The 24,103-nt window shown below is 39.6% G+C and overlaps 2 protein-coding genes across 2 annotated transcripts in view; both read right to left on the reverse strand.

Annotated features, from left to right (window-relative positions):
* Positions 1-10,716, reverse strand: part of necab2 (N-terminal EF-hand calcium binding protein 2) — a 60,611-nt gene extending 49,895 nt beyond the window's left edge. The window contains exons 1-2 of the mRNA XM_049724288.2: positions 10,335-10,716; positions 7,493-7,517 (exon numbers count right to left, since the gene is read on the reverse strand). Of these exons, the coding sequence (XP_049580245.1) occupies positions 7,493-7,517; positions 10,335-10,661 (352 nt within the window). The 5' untranslated portion in view covers positions 10,662-10,716. The remainder of the gene's footprint in view (positions 1-7,492; positions 7,518-10,334) is intronic.
* Positions 10,717-11,077: 361 nt separating this feature from the next.
* The window catches only part of hydin (HYDIN axonemal central pair apparatus protein), a 45,987-nt gene continuing 32,961 nt past the window's right edge, over positions 11,078-24,103 (reverse strand). The window contains exons 64-91 of the mRNA XM_049724438.2: positions 23,942-24,090; positions 23,292-23,478; positions 23,041-23,149; positions 22,609-22,848; positions 22,070-22,215; positions 21,546-21,752; positions 21,298-21,452; positions 21,014-21,111; positions 20,491-20,695; positions 19,788-19,988; positions 19,549-19,675; positions 18,993-19,158; positions 17,917-18,064; positions 17,618-17,825; positions 17,300-17,521; positions 16,313-16,482; positions 16,028-16,226; positions 15,759-15,914; positions 15,518-15,688; positions 15,106-15,215; positions 14,804-15,026; positions 13,992-14,201; positions 13,670-13,833; positions 13,423-13,573; positions 13,126-13,356; positions 12,816-13,040; positions 12,159-12,440; positions 11,078-12,060 (exon numbers count right to left, since the gene is read on the reverse strand). Of these exons, the coding sequence (XP_049580395.1) occupies positions 11,854-12,060; positions 12,159-12,440; positions 12,816-13,040; positions 13,126-13,356; positions 13,423-13,573; positions 13,670-13,833; positions 13,992-14,201; positions 14,804-15,026; positions 15,106-15,215; positions 15,518-15,688; positions 15,759-15,914; positions 16,028-16,226; positions 16,313-16,482; positions 17,300-17,521; positions 17,618-17,825; positions 17,917-18,064; positions 18,993-19,158; positions 19,549-19,675; positions 19,788-19,988; positions 20,491-20,695; positions 21,014-21,111; positions 21,298-21,452; positions 21,546-21,752; positions 22,070-22,215; positions 22,609-22,848; positions 23,041-23,149; positions 23,292-23,478; positions 23,942-24,090 (5,067 nt within the window). The 3' untranslated portion in view covers positions 11,078-11,853. The remainder of the gene's footprint in view (positions 12,061-12,158; positions 12,441-12,815; positions 13,041-13,125; positions 13,357-13,422; positions 13,574-13,669; positions 13,834-13,991; positions 14,202-14,803; positions 15,027-15,105; positions 15,216-15,517; positions 15,689-15,758; positions 15,915-16,027; positions 16,227-16,312; positions 16,483-17,299; positions 17,522-17,617; positions 17,826-17,916; positions 18,065-18,992; positions 19,159-19,548; positions 19,676-19,787; positions 19,989-20,490; positions 20,696-21,013; positions 21,112-21,297; positions 21,453-21,545; positions 21,753-22,069; positions 22,216-22,608; positions 22,849-23,040; positions 23,150-23,291; positions 23,479-23,941; positions 24,091-24,103) is intronic.

Genomic DNA, 24,103 nt, shown 5'->3' on the forward strand with positions numbered 1-24,103 from the left:
AACATCTCAAAGGCAAAATGAAAATAGACAGCTTAATGAAGAGGCGAGGCTTCCTATTCTCTGTGACTTATTTCTTCTTTTAACGTTAAGTGCAATCCACCTTGCCATATTAAAAGTTAGGATTCCCTTTATGAGGTTCTTGTAAACTATTTCCACGTGTCCTCTCATTAGGACTGGCTGTACTGTTCTTTTTTTTTTCATAAATAAGAAGCTCCTTAACTTTCATTACGTTGATCTCTAAGGAGCTCACATCAGTTTTGGAGGGAAGATACAGTACGCACGCTCTATAAACTTCTCCCGCCGAGTCCCTCTTTTTTAATAAAGCAACCACGGCAATATCGTCTGCATACTTAAATGGACTAACATTTTCCTGGGTTAAGTGTAATTTATTAAAGTATCAGTAAAAAGGTGATAAATTGAAATAAATAGATTAAATATTGCCCCTTGTGCAGCACCTGTGATAAGTACAGTGATAACGGAATGAGAGGAAACCAAACTACCAAGTGAAAACCAATTGTAAGCATGGATGATACATAAAAAAAAAAAATCCACACAGAAAGGTCAGAGCCAAGATTAGAATCTAGAACATTTGACAGGGAGCCACCAAGGTGGGAATAAGTCACATAGGCGTAAGTCACACAAATGGTAAGGCTCAAGTGAAAACCATTATCAAAGAGCTCCAGGTAGGTGTCGCCTGTCGTTTAGGTGTTTGAGCAGAGATTTCAGATATCGCGTGTGGGCGTTTAGGCTTGTGAGGATATTTGACGTTTGATTTTAACCGTCGTTTATAGCCAGAAACACCAGCTAATTATTTTGTAGATGAGAGCACAGCTGCAGGTCTTTCAGCATGCGGTCTCATCCAATCGCATCCCGCCATTTTTTGTTTTTGTTTTACCAAGCTTTGGAGGCTTACCTCACTTTATTTCCCTTGATTGAAAATTACATTTAAAAGGCACCCATTGTGACATTTTGACTCTTTTTTTACTGATACTAGTAGTAGTTTACATTTGTTTTGCTTTGCTTGGCCAAGGGCAATAATAAGGACAGTAATATTTCGACATGACTTCGATGTGTGTGGACCCCTTAGGCTGCCCAACAACATCCTGACCTAAATTAACGTAACAAATGACTCCTTCAGCTGCCTAAAAACATGCCTTTTAAAAAAACCAACAAAAAAACCCAAGACTTTCTATACAACACGCTTTCGGGGGTCAGCGTGATTCCCAAATTCTGGACCCCAAAGTCCACGTAAAATCGAGATTTAGGTGTATTATAATAGGCTAAAAATGTACTCTATATCTTTTTCATAGGCATCATAAAGGCAAACATAATGTCTATTTTTCCTATTCTACCATTTTCCAGTTTTAAAAAAAAAAAATCTGTGATTTGTTCATCCAAAACACAGTGACCTCGATTATATTTTTTAATACTCTCAGGTATTCTCTTGGCACACTTAATAATGTGATGTCAGCCTTCAGCGACAATCATGGGAATGAATGGGGCCATACCAAACCTTTGCCATCGGAAAAGTGGTAATAGTGATACTTGGCATGTTTATTTACCCTCCTAAGGCAGCAATTGGTGAAAAAGTACTATTCTGACAAGTTGCTCTCCAGCGCCTGTTAATCTTTGACGCTCAACACATTTAATGTTTTTCTGACAGTTTTAAGTTGGCCAATTAACAGCAGGGCGTTGATTGTATGTGTGTGTTCAAACAAAATTGATGAGATCAGCTAGTTATTAAATTCTCAGTGTCACCCGAGTCATTTGTCATCTTGTCAGTGTGATCAGACTAGATGCATAAAACATTTTGTTCATGCATATTCTTTCTCAGGGTCATAAAGAACTTGGAGTAATTCTGGCATAATACAATGGATCATAGATTACACATTATAACCACAAACACAGACGAGGAAGAGGGCAGAGTGAAGCCAACACAATTGCAAACCACTGCATGATTTGACAATTCAAAGCAACAATTGATTTTGAACCTGCTGGAAATGCTACAACAAATTATGCTGTGCCTGTGACAGATGTTCAACTGTGTGCCAGCTGAGAGAATATGACAACAGCATCTGATTCTGGCAGAAATATGCCATCACCTGTGATCCTGGAATTGAGAAGTAGGTAGCTCCAGGAGGAAAATCCAACATGAAATGAGGATGCGGATAAGATTAAAATGATTTACTAAAACAGACTCTGGTTGTTTAGTGACAGTCACATAGGTTTCACACTCACACACACACACAGGCATGGCTAAAATACACTCTGCAGACTCCAACAGAAGCATTATCTCCAGCAAGGTTTCCATTTGATTGTTCATTTGCCCAATTTTACAAAAAAAATAATTATACGTGGCACAGGCCAAAAATACATTTAAATGACAATCATCCATCTATTTTCTCCATAGCAAGAAGCATATTTGATTTACTTTCTCTATGAATAATGCTTGATTTTAGTGATTAGGCATATGCTAGAAACATGAATTTGAAGTACAATTTAGTGCTAACACACAGAAAAAGTTGTTTTTTAATTATAGTCTCGATGTACGTATCCCTCCACTGTACTAAACTACAATTTCTGTTTTAAGTACTGCTGTCCTGCAAACTCATTGCACTATAGCTGGTCAAATTTGCAGTCATTAAACAAATTAAAAATTAATTGTTACAGCAGATCCCTGATTAGCTGTGATCTCACTCAAAGTCATCAACTTTTATTTAAGTTTAGAAACGATCAAGTGTAAATAATGTAGGGCAGAATGTCCTCACAAGAAATCCTGCCACCGTACTGGGACAAGATTAATATGTTAAATATGAATTCAGGAAATGATCCCCATTTATCATCCAACAATCCATCAACATTTTCGAAACACAACCTAACTTTGCCTTCATTTTGTTTCAACACTTTCAGCCATGTTTTGACCTGATAAAACTGGGAGGCTCTGACCCAAAACTAATTACCTGGGTTAAGCAGGGGTTATTTTTGTTGCTATGGAAACAGTATGTCAGAATGACACTTGGGGCGGGGGGATGTTGTAACCAGGGGCAACACAGTAGTGTCTAGTGTGGGTTATTTTACGCTCATCTGAATAGAAGTAAATGGTGCTACGCATGAAAAGCAAATCCGGGAGAACTCCTCGACTCCTAATTCTTCAAGTTTAACATCTAGTAAATGACACTTTGTGGAGTAGAAAATATATAAATAAAAGAAATGTCACTCTTGGGTGTGAGACAGCTAAATATTTATTACACACACAAATTCAGACACACCCAGCAAAGCTAATGATGGCATGTAAATGTCATGTGTAAAGTCCCCCCGGTGCTTTCATCTCATAACAGAAGATCCCCACGCTTCTAAAAATACACACTGCAGGTGTGCAGAGCTAACCAGAGTACACACATTCTCCAATGAGTGGAGGAACCCGACCGTTAACTCATTAGGAAAAAAGAGGTGCGGAATTGACAGCTGCAGCTAGATTCTGTTCTGAGACGGGGAACAAAAAGTGAGCTGCCTCTGATCAACAAGGACTGCCAATCAAGCAACGGAGCTTTGCTCACCATGGCAACTCTCCTGCTTGTGACACTGACACGCCTCACTTTTTAAGCACTGACATAGATACTTCCACAGATACTTCATCCCCTTTAGTGAATGATTTTGGAACAACATGGACACTTCTAGAGCTGCCCGCCTGGTTAAACTAAACGATCAAGGCAGGGAGAATAGGCTTAGTCAGGGACCAAGAATCCAATAGTCACCCTGAAATATCGAAAACCACCTCTGCAGCCATCTAGCAACCAGGCCTGTTCTGTACGGTATGTCAGACGAAAGCCACTCCTGAGTCAAATGCATGTGGTTGGAGTTTGCTTAGAGGCATCGGAAAAGCTTCCAGACCATAAGAGACAAAGATCTCTATTACGATGAGACATAGATTTTGGACAGTGACATACAACATTATTATGGAGTGTATTGCATTTACAACTATGCAAGCAATAGTGATTACATCACACTCGTCCACACAATTCATTGGACTACAGTTTTTTTCCCCAATGGCTTACAGTGTTTTTTATGAATGGTTTAACTCGAAGAGTGATTCTTGTGGCACAACTTCAAGAACTATCAATATCAATCGCAAAACCTAACTGTTTGGTTGTTACTGTCATTCGCGAGTGTTATATGAATAGTTTTAGAAATGGTTTAGTTTAGAATTAATTTATCCATTCAGAAAAAAAACTATAATTAGGTGCAACACTAATTGAGTTGCTGCCGCACCAGGAAACAGCTCCACTCTACTGTTTGCTGTCAGCTGCAAAGCTGTGTTTCTGTCCAGTCTTGACAGCAAAGATAAACAAGCCTCCCGAAAACCTGTCTGCTCACTGTCATTATGCCAAACATAATCATGATGATTAGCAGACGGTGGATGAATCACAGGACACAGAAGGGCAAAGAATTAAAAACCCATCCGCTGATTGAAAGTCTGAAAATAATCAACTTTATTGTATACGACATCAATATATATCAGAAGGTCAAGGTCTGCCAATCAGATCCAACTCCATGCAACATACAGCTAGAAAACACTCTCCATTTTGTTTTGCATAAGTCCCATAACTACGTGGAATTTACACAACATGGCATCAACATTGACTTTTATTCTAAAAGAAATTTTAATAGAAATTAAATACCGTATTTTCCGGACTATAAGGCACACCTAAAAACCTAAAATTTTCTCAAAAGCCGACAGTGCGGCTTATAGTCCGGTGGACCTTATATATGGACCAAATTCCTAAATTTAAACTGGCCTGAAGCATTGTGTCATGAAATCAATCATAAGTGGCCTGCTGATGACTATGAATCATGAATCTAAAAGACTATGGATCATTATTTTGTGCTTATAAAGTAATTTGTTGCGTCTGAAGTTGAAATAAAAAAGATAAAATGGAGAATGATTTGATTTGGATTAAAAATCTGACATGATGCATTAATGGTGCGCCTTATAGTCCGGTGCACCTTATATAAGGACAAAGTTTTAAAATGGGCCATTCATTGAAGGTGCGCCTTATAGTCCGGTGCGCCTTATAGTCCGGAAAATACGGTAATAGAATGAATCCTGTATACATGCAACCTATTTTGTACGGTGTGGTAAGGAGCTAATTACTAAACCAGAAAAATGGACAGATGCTTTGTGATTGCTCTCACTCAGCAGCCATAGAAAATAGTGACCTGTTCAAGTATTTTATCAACCAATCGAACCCCTTTAAAACACCCACACAACACAAGTCGCCTGCTCAATGCGTGGAAGTACTGCAAGAAGAAACACTAAGATGGTGCTGCCAATTGAATATTTCATCGTTCAGTACTACCGCAACACCGCACTCGTGGCCGGCACAACAATGCCTTTAAAGTCGGATTAGTACACACACACATACACTGATGTGTTAAGCTTCTCTTACAGACTAGCACAAATAAAAATGCCTACTGAAGCATGGCAGGTGCATTTGCTGAAGACATGGATGCACACTATAGAAAACACACAGTTACGTGCACCTTTACACATCTGAACTGGAGTACGATTAGCCCATGGTTCTCTGACTGTGAATGTAAAGTCAATCCGTCCAATGAAATTATCATCGTTCCCTTGATTGCCTTGTTCTGCTCATTTTCTTTTGCTGCTGCTGTTGTTGTCAAACCCATGCTTCCACACACATTCCTTTGTGATGGTCCCTACAAACACATGCACTTTTCTCTCTTTCCATGTCCCGCTCATTAAAACAGTTCCCCGGTCTTCTCCCAGGAGAGGTAGGATAAAATTAGCTCCTCTTCAACTTGCACTTGCTGCTTCCTTCCCATTCCTTTCCAGTCTGCTTTCCATACATCAAAGTTTCCTTATAATAACCATCTTCCCTCACAGTAGCAACCAAACCCCGAATCTTTTGACGCAGTTTTTCTGCACCAGTAGCAGAATGACTTAAGATGTTCTAGTAAGGACCAATCAAACCACAGCACTCTTGTAAGGGTGCTCCATCTGTAGAACAGATGCTCCAGAGAAGACAAGAGCAGTAGCAAATCCAAGTACCAACTGTGCTATTTTCTTTCTTTCCTTCCAATATGCATTTATTATTTATTTCGCAATTTGTCTATATGTACTTCGTGATTGACAGGAAACCTATTCAGCGTCTACTATGTGTCGTCCCCGAGATCAGCTGGGATGGGCTCCATAAGCAGGATAGAAAATAGATTGATGGGTTTGGATTTCCTGAGTGCGAATCTGTCTGATTTCCTGGTCCTGCTGGCTCTCTCTCCAGGGCCCCGGGTTTGTCATTCAATTGCTCGGCCATGACTGTCATACAGCATAGCAGTCTTTTCATCGGCCCATGAGACAGTTAGGATTAAGACCTATGAACTCCCAGGGTCATGACCAAGAAAATGAATCATGGCATTTTTGTGTTTCTGTATCCGAAAACTAAACTTAGCGCTGTCAAGTTTTATAAAGAATCACCGTTTTTCTTCTCTTTAGAATTTACCATTGCCATTTGAAGAGATATTGAAATTGGAACGATAAAACCTTATAAGGTAAGAAAGAGAGTGTCATTGAGTTTCAGTGTCATCAATAATGGTGTGGTTCACTTGCCTAACTTCTGAAGAGGCAGTGGGGGTGTTCACTCCCTACTATTTATAATATGTGAGTGTTGTGGGACCTGTGATTAACCGTCAGCTTAGATAGCTGTCATCCTTCCACAACCCTCAACAGGATAAGTGTAGTAAATAATCAATGGATATCCTTCATGAGTGCATTTTATATTTATATGAACACAACTAGATAAGAGTCAAGTGCAAAATATGAGTCAGTTTGATCAGGCACAGTGTGGGTATAGTTAAGTGTTTTAAGTGTTCATTATTTTAAATCTACTTTCTTTTGTACAATTATATATATATATATATATATATATATATATATATATATATATATATATATATATATATAAATTTACCACATTAACAATGTATAGAGTGTATTCCTGATTAGTTTAATGTTATTGTCTTTGGAAAATAGCAAATTTGTTTTAAAAATAAGGATTTCTAAGTGTCTATATATCTATGAGAGAGAGAGAGAGAGGCAGAGAGAGGCAGAGAGAGGCAGAGAGAGAGAGAAAGCACATAAAATTGTATAGAGATGAAGATTAGAAATCAAAAATCACATCTCCCTATTTACACACACTGTCACCTGGTGCAGGAATTACCATAACATCAATATATTACTTCACGTATATGTGCAATAATCCCCAACCTCCTTCAGCCATCCATTTTAATTGCCACCCCAACAGATATTTTTATTTAATAGTTAGTATAAATGGTTAGTATAGTCATGTATAACTTGGTTTTGTTGTTTCCTGTGACACAGTTTTCATCCACATGCTTCATTTGTATGTAACTTTACTCTGCTAAAACGACAGAGATGGACAATAAAAAGTTTGTAGTGAATTCAACATCTACTCACCATCTTTATCAGCTCTTCTGAAGATCTGCGGACACAAAATGAATGTGAGTCAGTATCAATGAACTCTGTTGTCACTAATTATAATAAATAAAATCTCACTAATTAAGCCGAACTAAACTAAGTTTTTGTTGTTGTTTCTGTGGCGGGCGGCATGGTGGGGCACTGGTTAGTTCAGAGGTGCAAAGTTCGATTCAGCTCCAGCCTTCCCGTGTGAAGTTTGCATGCTCTCCCAGTGCCCACCTACTGCCCAGGGACTGCTGGAATAGGCTCCAGTTCGCCCGCAACGCTTGTGAGGATAATGCTGGGGTGTTACCCTGCTTCTTGCCTAAAATCACTTGGGATAGCTTCCAACACACCCACAACCCTAATGAGAATATGCTGCCGATGTATGGATGTTCCCATGCTTATGACAGTTTCTTTAGAACTAAGAATACTGCAAAGGATCACCTGTTTAATTACTTCTGTATATTGCTGTGTTGGTTTTACAGCATTAGAACATCTCATAGGAACACAGTGGCTGGTTTAATCGCAGGCAAAATTCCTACGCTGACTTTAAAGTATAATTCCATGCAAGTCTCAAAAACATAATGGACTGTCTTGTAAGTATTCAAATTCCATCAAATAGACGGTGAATTTGTCATTCGTTTGAAGCTACAAGACTGGTGTCTGCTGGTGTGTCTGTGATTAGAGCGGTGCAAGCCAAACAGTCTGACAATTACACCCACAAAAGATAAGCTTCAGTAGTTATTCACTAATGTTCATACTGTATCCATGTGAATAATTGAAATATATGGTACACATATTGTATCCATGTGAATAATTGAGATATATGGTACACGTATGCTAAATAATGTATTTTATAATTAGGTATGGGGGACTCAAAATCATCTGCTCTACCTTTGACTGGGCTGCTATTCACATACAAAACCCCTCAGTCATATTCAAACATGTAATCACATGAAAGAATATTCCCAAAAAGTGTAAGATCATGTGTCTCATTGTTCTTCATACAGCACTTAGAAAATTTTATTTTACTACAATATTTGTGTTTAATATACAAAACCATACTTCTATATCATAGTAGAATTAAAGTTTTAAAAAAAATCCATGTGCATTTTCTAAAGTAAAACATGGATTGTCACAAGCTTGTATACATTGTAAACAATGATGCTATATTCAGAGGTGCCTTCACCATTGACATTCAAGAAAGCCTCAGAGCTTTCCCAGGGCATGGACATGGCCGCCAACAATGCTCAAGAAATTAGAAGAGGAAATGGAGGATCGCATGCCGTGGCTGCACACCATGTCAGAAAAGAGAGAGACTGGAAAAGACTACAGTAGGTGGTGAGAGGCACGCTATGCAAATGTCTCTAAATGTATGCTACAGTATATAGTCAAAAGGGCACTTTGCGGCAAAGTGCAGGTGTTTGAAAAGTAAAGCTAAACCTTGGCAAGAAAAAGCAAACTAGCTAAAGGTAAGCACTCAAGGGGTCTGGGGGGTGACCAAGCAGCACTACATATGTCTGTACAATATGTTTGGAGTAGAAACTGAATATAAAGAACAACCAACTCAACAACCAAAGAACTCCCGCGAGCCCATCAAAGCTCAAGCTCTGAATATATACAGAGCCGTCCATAATACATTGTAAAATAACATACAGAATTTTACATTACATAAACATGCCTTTGTAATATTTCGGCTGGATTACTATAATCCATTTTATTTTGGAGTCAGCCAGTCCTCCTGCAAGTATCTCCAGTTGGGCCAAAATTTTGCTGCTCACTTCCTACCTGCAGTAAGGAGCACATAACTCCAATTCCAGCCTGCAATTAGTGGTTTCTGTACATTTTGTTTTAAGATGATTTGCTTGTCTTTAAATCTTTAAATGGTCTTGCCCTTAGATGGAAAAGGATGACACCCAGTGGCAACCGCCAACAGGACAAGTTAAAAGGAAAAGAATCAAAACACAGATTTCTAATTTACTTTTGAAACCTTTCACTGATATCCAGGTTGAAGTCCGTTCTTAGTATGTTCTTTGTCCTCACTAGTAGGCTAACTCAGTCCACTAGTAGAGTGGCTAGAGCAGAAATATAGGGGGGCATTCCTATGACTGTGCTTAATTTGAATACTAGTGAGGAGAAAGAGCACACTTGTACATGAACCTTTAAAGCTGCATATAAAAAAAATATTAAATAAATGCTTGATAGCTTTCCATCCCTTCCACCACTTAATTTTTGCACATTCCCATGGCAACTTTATACAACTAGTGCAATTTTGTCATATTATAGTTTTACGAGTATGCAGAAAACTGCACACTAGCAGGATGAATATATCTGAAAATATCTAAATGTCAGAGTAGTGGAAGGCAGTACCTGGAGTTGGAGAGAGAGAGAGAGAGAGAGAGAGAGAGAGAGAGAGAGAGAGAGAGAGAGAGAGAGAGAGAGAGAGAGAGAGAGAGAGAGAGAGAGAGAGAGAGAGAGAGAGAGAGAGAGAGAGAGAGAGAGAGAGAGAGAGAGAGAGAGAGAGAGAGAGAGAGAGAGAGAGAGAGAGGTGGGGGGCGGGGGGCGTCACTAGTAAGACGCGTTCGCCATGCAACCACGCCGTTCTATTAAGGTGCTGAATTGGAAATTAATTGCATACTATGGACCTGAAATTGCATAAACTTAACAAATGCTCAAACGGGGTTCTTTATTCTACCGTTTGCTTCTGGAGATCAGTGAAACGATATCTTAAAATCCGTTCCTATTTTTTGCGCCAGTTAAGCGCGCGTAAGTGCGCACAACACACTGGATGTCTTGATCCAGCTGTGCGCAATGGCTCGGTACTATGTAGCCTACTCACATCCAGAATGACGGAGATGCCTCTCCGCGGTTCCGGGGCGAAGAACTGCTCTTGAGCCACTGCCACCTCCTCCTTGCTGGAGGCGTACTCCCGGCTGGAGATGTTCTTGTTGTCGCTCATTTTGGTGACGATCCAGCGGACGAGCCCGTCAATTCCACCGGGCTGGGCGCCGCTGTTTCCGGACTGAGCTGCCGTTTCGGACTCGCTGTCCTGACCGGCTACGGGTTTGGTCTGCTCGCGGCTTTCTTGGGCTCGAAGTTTAGCTTGTTCTTTGTTCAGCAGTTTGTGGACTCCGTCCCTACAGTAGCGCGCTGCCTGCTCACACATCCTTTTTGCTCGGGAGCGTGCATGCTGCGCTCTATGGGGGAGAAGAGCCCCCCTCCCCGCCTCTTTTCTTGGTTACATCACAACCCCACCCTAAAACACACCCACGCTATACGGTATTCACTTTTACGCGTCGGCTGACTCCAATTACCAGCTGGGCGCATGCGTTGAAGTTACGGATGAGCACATTACACATTTAGTTATGCGCCTCTTCTTGTAACTTTTAGAGATGTATATGCACTTAACCACAAACAAAACCCATTAAAATGACTGTAAAGGATATATTTGTGTTCAAACAATTTAATCGATGCGTATTTTTAATGCTATTAGTTTGCAGCACTTTAATCCGATAAATGAAACGATAAATATGATCATTTGTGTTTATAAGGTGCCAGTGGTAAATGATTAGGGATAGCAAGTTATTATCTGCCTAAACACTATCAAAAGCACTTTATTCAAAAACTAAAATGTAAATTTGGTTTCATGAAATTGCATGGATTTCAGTCTTCTTAATTTGTAACGTTTGTTATTTGGCTCCATGGCTTCCAGTATGTGAATGTTAGATTTTATTGTCCAATCTGATTTCTACATTTTTCTGTTGTCATGTAAACTAGTCTGCCCGGGGCATTGAAAATGAATACTGCTGGCCTATATAACTTCAACTATATTCACGATGAGACCAACCAATTTAACCAACCATTTGTCTGCTGTTTGGTGATACAATGATGACGTCAAGTGTAAAGTGGCAATGTTGACCCGTTTTTGTGAATTTCCAACCAATGTTACTCGGAGGAACTATAAATGTATCTACTTACATTTTATTCAAACCAAGTTTAAAGATTTAAAAGGCAACATTACAACACAACTTTAATTGCCATAATGACTTTACATTATAAAGTAATGGGACTGTGGTCACAGACTGGAGTCATTACACATGAAACCAGTGACCCCGTGTGGTAATTAGTCATAACAGCAAGCTCTCTATTTTGAAAATAGAAAATAAAAAATACATGTAATTTACATTGGAGGTTGAATCATTAAATTTATTTGCCTGGTCTCAGACCGTTCTTATACTGTACAGTATGGTTGGAGTTATTTTTGAAGCTCCTGATTACGATTTATTTACTGTTTGACAGTAATACACAAAATTGAAGCAATATTATCATTTGTTTTGCTGACTCGATCAAGGTTGTGACTAGGATGGTTCTACGAGGTTGCCTCTCAAGTAATAAATCCATGAGCAGGCACTTTGTGCCTCTGTGCATTGGTTGGAGATCGTCAATTTGCCAATACATGGCCCTGGCGAGCCTCCTTCAGGGGCAATAAAGTGCACTTGGATGGGCTGCGTTTTTTTAGAAAGGAGGGAGTCTGGTGCTTTGACTGTAAAACTGGGGTTGTCCACCTGCAAGATAGACCGCCGTTTAGTTGCATACACTTCACAAAAATGGACATACTTTGTAGAGGCTACAGTTAAGTGACAGTGAAGTCAATATACACTACCTGAAAAGAAAAGACTGTGGTCTGCAGGAACACATTCTTGAAGGGGATAGTGATGCTACGGCCATTCCTAATGTTGAACGGGCCTTGTGTTTTGGAAGGGAGGGCAACCCCATGTAACAGAAAGACATATTCGCCCCCAATTCCAGAAGACAGGTGAAGCTGTCCTTTCACCTCTCCAAGCTGATAAGGCTCAAAACAAACTTCCACACTTACTGGAGACCCTGTCTGGTTACCTGGCAATGCAGCCACAGACTTGTTCACAAGGAAGGCTGGACAGTCAGTCTGCAGTTGGGTAAGAGCAAAACAGACAGAGACAGAAAGCATGCTGTAGATAACGTTTCTTAAAGGAAAATTATTTTTATAATTGAATCTCTTGAACGCGTTGGTGAGATTCACTTTTCCACTATTGCACTGTCCATTTCTCAGGCTTCATGAAAAAAAAAAAAATCCCCAAGATAAACGACTATACTTTAAATAATCACCTGAGGCAGAGCTGGGGAGCTGAATGTGAGGCATTGTAAAGCACTTTGGGCACCATGTGGTGGAGATAAAAACTCTATATAAGTGCAGTCCATTTACCATTTACAAACAAACTGTCCCCCTTATATAATGCGTAGTCTTACCCAATAAATGTCAACACCAAACTATCCTTCCTACCTTGCAGGTGTATTCTGTTTTGAAATGGGAGAAGTTAAGGAACTTAACAGCCACACTGTGGCTGCTCCCCAGAGAAGCGCTGAATTGAATAGTCTTCTCTGGTGGTTGAGGCAGAGCTCGAAGAAGAAGACCATAGTGGAAGTAACCAAGATCAATACAAAACAGAGAGAGCCGAGAAGTCGTCTCGCCAGCGCGGAGGGGCTGGTAGTAGAAGGTCAGAGCGCCCTGAAGAGAAAAACATAAAAAAAAAAAAAAAAATGTTGGTGGGGTAAAACCAAAGCGTGTAGGTATGTCCTGTGTAATATTTTACCTTTGACATTCCTGGCACAGTGTGCAGACTTGGAGCATTGATGTCAGGGCATTTACAGTCAACTGTGAGGCAGATTGGCGTGTTCAGGGGGTTCTCCACATCTATGGTGGCTGAAGTCTTTTCGCGGACGTTTGACACCAGTTCGATTGTAGTCAAGTCTACCGGACTGGTAACCTTGAAGTTAATAATGTAGAACAAGTACTCCCCTGATGCCTCATTCAGAAATGTCACCTAAGAAGAGAGGATGGTGTGACTCAGAAAAATGTTTAAATCAGAACTCAAAGTATGTGTTCGAACCTTTGCATTGTACTGGCCCTCTCTGAATGTGTAAAAATGAACTTTGTAGTCCTTCTTAGACAGAGCCGGGACATCAATGTACTCACGACCTTTCAGAGATACCGTAGTGTCCGGATTTTCCGGATTCAGAAACTCTATCATGACAAGGAACCTGGCCACAAATAAACAGGTGTGAATAGACTGTGCACCAACACAAGCTTGATTCTAAACCAAATGGTCATTGTATTATTTTCAGATCATGTCTTACCGTTTTTGCTTTGAGAGCCAGTTGGTCACAGGAAGTATCTGTGTGTGATGGGTCTTGGCAGGCAGTTCACGCATTATTGTACTCTCTGCCTTCGGAGGCTCAGCAGTCCCTTGTAGGGAGTACAGCATGCCAGCCCCATTGGGAAATGAGAAAAACACTGAGCCCTGAAGACAAATCAGAAATAGCTCATATTAGAGATGGGCGGCAACATAAATTATATCGATTACTCAGAGAACATTTATTGCTAGGTTTCAAAAGTCAAAATGAAAACTCAGGACAAACAAATTAGATAAAGACATTTGTCATACAAAATCTATTTTACCGTGTGTTTCTTTCCATCAACAGTCATGGTAAGTGGTCTGTAAGTGACCACATATGCGTTACTTTGAAGAGGCTCAAGAACCACAGTCGGTGCAGCTCTCCAGTGCTTGCCACTGATGACAGGTCGTATACTGCAACGGTGGTTTGTAGGGTTGACCACAGACAGTGTCTGGGTGTGTGAGCCACGCACTGGGCAAGAAAAATTGATCACCTGGAAGTAGTATATAAAAGCAGAACAACTAAGAAGGCACCAAGAAAAAGCTAATACCATATTTTCCGGACTATAAGGCGCACCGGACTATAAGACGCACCTTCAATGAATGGCCCATTTTAAAACTTTGTCCTTATATAAGGCGCACCAGACTATAAGGTGCACCACTAATGCATCATGTCAGATTTTTAATCCAAATCAAATCATTCTCCATTTTATCTTTTTTATTTCAACTTCAAACGCAACAAATTACTGTATAATCACAAAATAATGATCCATAGTCTTTTTGATTCATGATTCATAGTCTTCAGAGGGGCCACTTATGATTGATTTCATGAAACAATGCTTCGGGCCAATTTAAATTTAGGAATTTGGTCCATATATAAGGCGCACCGGACTATAAGGCGCACTGTCGGCTTTTGAGAAAATTTTAGTCCTTATAGTCCGGAAAATATGGTACTCTTAATGACAGCAGTAAATAAAAGTGCACCCGCTTTACTTAACTTGAAAACAACAACTATATGGAAATACATAAATTCACAAATGTCTTACTGAAAATTATATGACGCAAACAATAATAATTGTGTACATATAAAGCAAACCTCTTTGTTGGAGGCGGCCGCAATACAGGAGCCCGTCACGGTGAGAGTGATGAGTGAAGAGGAGCCTTCAATGCCGCAAGTTAGGTTTTCGTATCTTGAGTCATTATTCAAGCGAACGGGGGCAAAGGTAAATTCTAAAGGAACCTCCTTTCCGGGCTGGATAGAGCCTTTAGCTGGATGGACGGATAACTCTGGAGGGAAGGCTTCAGTTTTCCAATGAAACCTGTTTGTTTGGGAAGCAGACAGGGGTGGGGTTAAAATCAGAGTGCTCGAACAATAGAATGAAAATTTGTCCTGCTTACCGGGCACAAAGTTCTCCTGTGTTTATCATGACAACTTTCTTTTTGCCCTGGCAATGCTGGACAACTGGTCCAAATCCCAGATGGTCCTGTTCGAGACGCACGTCTACATCCTGAAATAATGAATCGGAACTGCATTATCTCACCTAACAATAGGCAACAAACCATAACATGATTGTCTCTTGAATTTGTATATTTACTCTTTTTTTTTATGTATCAATTTAAAATATTACTGTAATCTGTAATAATCCCAAATTGGAAAGACAAAGAGAAAACCTTGAATTGTTTTTTTTGCACACATTCTATCTGCTTCAATTTGCAAGAGTGAGTGTCTGAGATTTTCAGGAATGCCCCCATCTGCTCGCAAGAAAATAACAAGCACATTTCAGAATTACGAAAGTCATTTGAACTGTACCTGGCAGCAGCCCTGAATGGTCAGCAGGGGATGTAAATAGCTGTCAATTGCAGCCTTCAGTTCAGCAGTAAAGGGAGAAATACGCTGCTGTGGCGTAAACAGGATCTCCACATTACATGAGCCCTGAAGAGATTTGAGGTACAGCTCGGATTCTGGACTGAATGACAAATCCTGGAGATGAAACAGAGAAGCGGTAACTATTTGACGAGCACTTCAATTGATTTAATTCATGCTTCCTCACCGTGGTTTCGAGGTGTTTTTTTTTTGTGTCAAGATACAAGGAGAAGGAAACGTCCAAAATACTTCGATTGACTAGCTGTACCCGTTTTATAATTTTCTGACCCGGTGTCAGATTTCCAAGTTTCAGATTCTGGTGCTTGGGAGCCAATACTCCCAACTAGGACAAAAAAAAAAGTGCAATAAGTGAATCTCCAATTTTAGTAAAACATGACATTGTATTAGGAAAGTGGAGCAGAGATTGCTTCTGAGTGTGGTATATAAGATTTTCACCTTCATTTCAATTCCTTGTCCCCAAATGTCCACCTGTTCTTTGATGCAGCTGTTTATTAAGAAAATGATCTTTTCACGGTAACGTCGCGGTTCACGAGGATAAAAGGTGATAGGAACCTCCACTATTGAACCAGGGGACAAAACATCTGGTTTGAAAACAATTTCCAGAAATGTGAACTTTCTCGATTGACACTTGATGCTGAGGAACAGAATGACACATATTAATAATTATATTCCTTTATACATATAGTTGCAAACCTTGATTCAAATGCTGGAACGACTAACCTGATGTCCCTGTTGCCTTTATTTTTCAACACAAGAATTTGGCATGCTGGCACCATGCCGGTACAATACACAAAGTTCTTGCCAAAGTTGTACTTTTTGAACGAGAATTCAAGATCGGGTGACACACCACTGCCTCGTATAGTGATGGTAAACAATGGCCCTTTATTGACCTGAAGAAACAGAAGCAGTGAGCGGCTGGACTTAACGTAACAGTCAGATGGATCTGGTTGGTGTCGAAAAGGAAGGTTCATCAATCAACATTTACACCAGTCACAATGTTAACCTTGTGAAAAAAGTACATTGAATTTGCAAGTACGTCCTGATAAAAAAAAAAAAAAAAACTCCCAACTGCCCACTAACAATTGGAATCAACACATTGTATTTGCAGTCTCTCAGTAAATTTGTCAGGTGTTAGGTTACTTATAAAACATTAGGTGTAAAAATGCTTTGAATGTTGAATCAATGTAAAGCATAATGCCTTACTGTAATACATTATTGGACTGATGTAGATATGTTACCAATTAATTGCTACAAGTAATCAAGGACTATTTTTGTTGAATTGGGGATGGCAGTATGTATATTAGCATGTCTTCTTCTTTTGGAGCTGAAATACAATTTTATTTATATTCATATTTATTTTTCTTCTTTTTCTTCTTACTTTTGCACCTGAAATAAATATTCAAGTAATATACAGATAATATGTATATTTTTTCATGTCACTGTGGGATAGTAGGATACACAATTTCGATGTCTTTGTATGTCTTGACGTGAAGAAATTGACAATAAAGCAGACTTTGACTTTGACTATGATATATCTTAAAATAAGATGAGCTAAGAAAAAAAAAAACATTTATTTGTCCAAGCTATTTTGGACTCTTCTTTGCTTCCAACCTTATTTATCAGTCCCCCAGAATGCATGAACCCTAATGCTCCATAATATCTTTTTTATATCGAACATTTTTCTTTGGGTAATTGAATCAGTCTTACCTTTATAAGAAGTCTGGTATCTGTGAGGGTGCAATTGCTCTGAGGAAAAAAGAAGATTGCTGCCTGCAGCTTCTCCCCAACAGCGATTGTGGCATTTTTTGGTTTTGTTACTAGGTTTGGCAGCAGCTCACACGGCCCTCCCAGTTCAAAGTTCACATCCATGTTGTGTCTCCCTGTATTGGTCACCAGGATATTAAAGGTAGCTTGCTCCGAAATGCCCACCTATAGTAAATGCATGTAGACAGATATTGTTCATCCCTCTCACTATAGTGCTTTTCAATGTGGCGGTTCCAACATCACCTGAGATGGACTACTTACCTTTCCAAAGTCTAAAGTATCTAAAACGTCAGGACTCAGCTCTCTGAGGCCTCCATCTGGATTTTCCACTTGAACAGAAGCCATAATTGTAAAACAATGTGCCTTACAAGTGAGGATGAGTGGCTTTGACTTTCTCTTCACCCTCAAGGTTATTTTGAAGCTCACAAAGCCCTGCCGGCAAGGACTGAAGGAAACTGTCAAGGGCAACCTGCATCATATGTCTCAGGTTAAACATCAAGGTATTTTCCTTGAATCCATTGCATTCTTTTATATTAACCGGATGACGAAAAGTCTTTCACCTGTCTTTGGCTGGCACTATGCCAGACATTGGCTGCAAATTGAGGCTGGACTCTTGGTCATCACAGAGTAATGATGGCTGCAAAACAGTGAAGTGAAAGGCCTCCGTCTCTCTATTCACTAGATTCACTGTTTGTGATACTTTACTACCTAAAGAAAACAGCAAAAATAAAATGTTGTTCATTTCTTCATCATAATTGTTGAATAAGAAATATACTGAATACAAATAAATAACATTAAACAGCAGATCTACAAACTGAGTCGACCCAGGATTCTGTGTCTGGGCAAAATTCACACAGTTCATTTTTCACATTCTGGGAGGATTAGAAGAAAAAACTTTCCAATAATAATTTAGCGTGCACAATGTGATTGCAATGGCTGATTTTAACAATGTGTCTAAAATATAGGTGTAAACCAGCACTGCTGTGCTTAGCGATTACTGCAAGGAGTCACATGCACAATGAGCAGTGATAGGGAGAATCAATCTTTTACACTCACACAACTTTTATTTTTTTAAATCATCAATTGTTTTTGAAATATCAGAACGAAAAATTATGCAACAATGCATATTTGGAGCTTATTTGGAGCCTGTCACAAGCTTCTCCCAAGGCAGTTTTTCAGTTCTGAAACTTAAATGAGATTTTATGAAGGACAGACAGCTCCATCTGTTACGACACACTCTTGAGTTAAATAAAACAAAACATGTCTTTCATGTAGTTGTTGAAATGATGAAATAAATCGAAATATTTTCCAGGCACATACTGTGCGTGCGCGCGTGTGTGTGTGTGTGTGTGTGTGTGCATTTATTTAAAAAGATCTGGTTCCGGGTAAAGTGGACATAAAACAGCTTGAAAGTTCTTGTCTGAGGATTAGTTCATTATTCCAAACTGCTGCTTGTTGTGAATTGAGTTTAGTTCACTGCCATCATACAACACTCCAATCTCAAAATTGTGTGGGCAAATGAAAGAAAAACAAGTAATAATTAGGCCGAACACCCACTCATAAAGAAACAGTAAATGAAATGCAAATGCCTGACATCAACATGTGATCTCATTGGGTAACTATGAATGCAACATACCAATTAGTTGTTCTCCAAAGTTGATGTGAGGTTTTTCAAAGTAGATAAGGGGTTCTTTCATGGAGCCCACACAAAGGAAGGGAATAGACAGAGACAGCGTCTCAATCACAAAGCTCCAGAATGACTCCACATCATTCACCTGATCAGCCACATATTTAAAGCACATCTATTTGAAATCAAAAAGAGATTACGTATAAGGTTAGGTACATCTTGATTTTTCAAGACTAACGGAGACATGGGCTAATTTCGGGAGGGAGACATTATGGATTATTAATTTGGATGATCAACAGAATGTCCCTGGAGTGAATGAGATTGTCTTACTTTGCACATCCCATCAGTGACATCTAAAGAATCTAAATATTCCATAAGTGTGAATGTGAGTGTATATAGTTGCATGCCTATTTGTTCAGTGACCAACTGGCAACCAGGAAAAAAAATTATAGGCCATAGGGAAAGCGGTATGGAAAATGAATGAAGCTGCAATGATACAACACACTGCATCAAGAGATTAAACGTGTATGACTGTCACTTTTCAGTTTTATGGTCGTCTCCTTACCTCTGACTTCTCTCCAGGCAGAATAGTGCCACATGGGGTAAGGCATGTAAATGGACTGTTATCAGCATCTTCACACCTCCATTGGAATGAGTATGGTTCAGTGGTTGGGTTCAACACAGTAAAAGATCTGCACAAAGAACAGCCAACACAATAATGAGCCCAATCCATGTTCACGGTTTTTAAGTTAACAGTCGTAGCCACAAACTTCTAATTTTATAAATATATGGTATTTCCTTCACCTTTTTGCTGGGGTATAGAGGCCAAGAGTTTTACACTCCATCACTCTGATGTCAGGTTCCAAATAAGTCCTGAATCGAGGATTGCGTCGGCTCCCGCTGATGTAGTCAGAGTCTTCTAAGTCAAAGTGGCAATGGGGTAATATGCTGCGCCCACAAAATGAGATTGAGGGCCCCTGAGTCCCAGCACGTAAATTGGAAATACTGGAAAAAACATGTGCATAAACAGGGGAAACCATCAGGCAATCGTGATGATATACTATTACACCGTTCAAGACACTCATTCAGTTTCATTCCAGGGTCTAACCACAAAACACAACACAAATCATACTATTTTGTGCCTCATTTTTAATTACCAAAAATAACAAAAGCCTGGTAACATATGCGAAAACTATAAATCACTCTTTCTCATAATTTGGCTCATCTTGCGTTATATAGTACTCTGGTATGACTAAATTTTCATTTAAATTTTGAGATCGGATTGGCACCCAGAATCTCCCTTCCCTCATTGTGTTGACTTTTGTTTGACGATTGGCCAATACTTCCATTTGGGTTAAAATGGGGCTGACCTAAAACATTGAGTCAATTTGCCCAACCTTTATGTCCAAAAAAAACCCCAGCAAATATTTTGGGTTTTTTATTTTACAAAATAACCCAAAGTTGGGTCAAATGGACAAGTTTTACCTGATTGTCAGATTTAAATTACCTGCAATGCAATCTCCCTTGGAATTGGCCTGCCTCCAAAGGTGAAAAGCAAACAGAGAAACTTTGTGAAGCACCAGGCAAAATGGACCCAATACTTGGCTCCACGGTGAAACAATTCTTATTGGGGCTTCCCATCAGAAAAGACATTTCACTGGTCATACTGCTTGCAGGCTGTTCTTCAGTCAAGGCCCTTGATGACGTGCTCCCTGAACAGGTATGAGGAGACCATGTTAGCAACATTGAGATGCACGCCGACCAATCGCAACATTGAGAAGTAAAATGGCATTTGACAAAAAAAAAAAAAATGACAAAATGCAAGGTAATAATGAAAAAAAAAAAAAGATAATAATGCCCAGTTCCATTTGATACTGTCTTAAGGCCTTTTTGCACTGCAATTGCAAGGCAGCATGCAAGGCCAATAACTCCTGAAAGCTTGCCCGCACTTTTCATTTGTTTTAATTTGTGGACTGGTCAGTGTAGTTGTATAAGCTGCAGGTATTCTTCATCGACATTATGTTGTTTACCTTCTTGGTTTTGGCTGACTGGAGGACAGGTGCTTGAATCTATCAAGACTTGCCAGGAAAATTCAAGCTTCACAGCACCCTCATTAACTATCTGCACTCTGCACATAAAACAAAGGTATGGTATTCTGTAAGTAATTAAAAAACAGTAGCAATTTAACAAGATGGAGAGGCTGAGCTATTCGGACGTAGAATCAATTCAGGGGTGTTTCGTCGCTGCCAAGAAGCATTTATCTGTAGCCCATTCCTTAATTCTAAAATGGCTCGGGGGTAGCAGCGCAACTTACTGGTGAGTGCTGCTTTGGTAAGCCAATGTGTCTTTGAATCGGATATTTACAGTGTCGCAGCTGCACTTTGCAAAGTCACAAACTGCACTGATGCGTAAATGCAAATCCCAGTCGGAGCCTTTGACCACAGAGCAAGCTGGCTCAGAATATTGTTTCTGTGCAGAAGCAAACATAAGCACTTTTGTACATCGATGCATACATTTTTCGTTGTCAACGAGATGAATTGAATGATGCATGTCAACACGTACCTTATTCTTTCCTGTTTGCTGTGGCTGTGTCGATGATGACTGCAATGTCTTCTTTTGGTCATCCCAGTCAGCAACCTGATCCAATGGCTGCTGGAAGGTCACTTGACAAATCTTGCATGAAATTTGCTGTCTTGTTAGTATCACTCGAGCTTTGGCGCAGAAAATGACTGTCACTTCCTTAGAACAGCCTGCATGCAGGTGTCCTACCTTCAGGCGGGAAATACAATAAAAACACGGTGTGGGAGCTATAGCAGTACATATAGGCTAAAAAAAAAAAAAGACATCAATTAAGGGGTCCAATAATTAATTAATTATTAATCTAACTCCAGGTTAATCACTTGCCCGAAGTCAGATAAGCGGCATAGCACATCCAAAATGAAAGGTAATGCTATTTCTAGACCAGTTTTAGTTCTCAATGTACAAAATGAGCAAAAAAACTAACATCAGCAATAAGAAATAATAAACAAATATTAAAATAAATAATACATTTAAACTTTGAGAGGACACTTCTCCCCAGTGCTTACCTGCGGTGAAAAACTGAGATTGGAATCATCAGCGGGCCACTCAAACCTCACCACTTGGTTACTGCTGCTATGGTTTGTCAAAGTGAAACTCTCTTTGACAGGACAGGCTACTGAGCAGTAACCAAAACTGAGCAAGTCGGAATAATCTGTGGAGATGCAAAGCATTGTGTTAACATGGCAATAATCTAATGATGCACCGTAACATCAGTTACATCACTGTAACAGTTTGTCTTGGCATCTAGGTTGTCCAGCCACCATACTACATTGTCTAAAACAGCTGATTAGTGTTAGCTAACAGCATTAGACTGGGAAGGTACTGGATTCTTCGGTGAGGTTATTTAAAAGTAATACACACTACTCAATACCATTAAGACCTATGGGAATCACATGGAAAACCAAAATACCTCAACTTAAAAACAAAATTGTAAAAATGTTATGTATGCATTATGTATGGTACACGCTACTAATACCCTCTACTAACACGTGCCCATCTTCCAATATTTGTAATATTTGTTTCAATAAATATGTTTAACTCTTACCTTCCTGGTCGTAGTTGGGATGCAATTCCCGTGGTGGCTTTCTGATGTTTTCAAGACTAACCAGTTGCTGGTAAGCCTCTCCAGTTACTTGTATTGTAGTATTGCTGTAAAGGCTGTCCTTGACTTGCACAGAAATTTTGTCGTCCACTTTCAGAGGTTTGTTTGAGGAGAAAGTGACCTCAAATTCAGCCCTCTCATTAACATCAAGTTTCAGGCATGCTCTGTGGACTAACTGAGGTGCTGTTGGAGAGAAGGGCTGATTGAAGACTGTTGCAAGCTTTGCAAATATGTATTTGGATGGTAAATAAACAAGAAGTGAAGGTCACCAATTTGATGCAAACTGCGACACGTTACATTGATTGATGGAATACGGTGCACAGAAATAATTACAACTGGAATAGCTTTGACATTCAGAGGAGATGTTTTTTTTACCAGTGTCAAGGGTGTCCTCAAATTGAGAGAAATCGATAGTGCTACATTTGTTTTCAGGAGCAGCTCTGAGTGTTAACACTCCGTGTTTATCCGTCATGTCAACTTGGGCCTTTAGAACACAAAAATGAGGATACTTTGTACAGGAAGCAAAGATTCATTTGTCTCGAAAATAATAAAAACAACCAACTGTTTGAATACAGAAAATGAACATATACTATATTGTATTGACAATCAAATAAACATTCCCTCACCTGAGCTGGCACACTGCCATCATTTAATAGCACCAAAGGTAGGGTATTAGTACGTCCTACTAAGATCCGTCTGAACAGCAAGGCTGGATTTATTTTGCTGGCCGGACGTATCACAGACACAACTGGTAGACAGCCTTCAGCAGTTATATCAAACTCCAAAACCTTGTTCTTTAGGTTTGTTGTTATTCTTCAATAAAGTGAAAAAAAAAGAAACTGTATGAATGTGCCTCTTTGAAAGGATTCAGAGGGTTAAAAAAAAAAAAAAAACAACTTCATACCATCTTGAAGCATGGTACTGTATTTTCCACACTATAAGGCGCACCTAAAAACCTCAAATTTTCTCAAAAGCCAACAGCGCGCCTTATAATCAGGTGCGCCTTATATATGGACCAATATTGAGCCACCACAGCGGGCCAAAATGTATATATCTTACATATGGACAAAGTTTTAAAATGGGCCATACATTGAAGATGCGCCTTATAATCCGGTGTGACTTATAGTATATGGACAAAGTTTTAAAATGGGCCATTCATTGAAGGTGCGCCTTATAATCCAGTGTGACTTATATATGGACAAAGTTTTAAAATGGGCCATTCATTGAAGGTGTGCCTTATAATCCAGTGCGCCTTATAGTGCAGAAAATACGGTACCTGCTGCTTTTGTCAAACGTGGCCTCAAACACAGCATTGTAGATTTGCATTGTATTCGGTGTGAAGCTCAATGAAGTGAGTGCGTGGGATTGGCCGGGAACGAACAGTGTTGGCGACGGCAATTCAAAAACGTCCACATTGCCGGACATCTGTAAAGAAATA

Source organism: Syngnathus scovelli, chromosome 6, assembly GCF_024217435.2.
Source record: "Syngnathus scovelli strain Florida chromosome 6, RoL_Ssco_1.2, whole genome shotgun sequence".
In the NCBI taxonomy this organism is placed as follows: domain Eukaryota; kingdom Metazoa; phylum Chordata; class Actinopteri; order Syngnathiformes; family Syngnathidae; genus Syngnathus; species Syngnathus scovelli.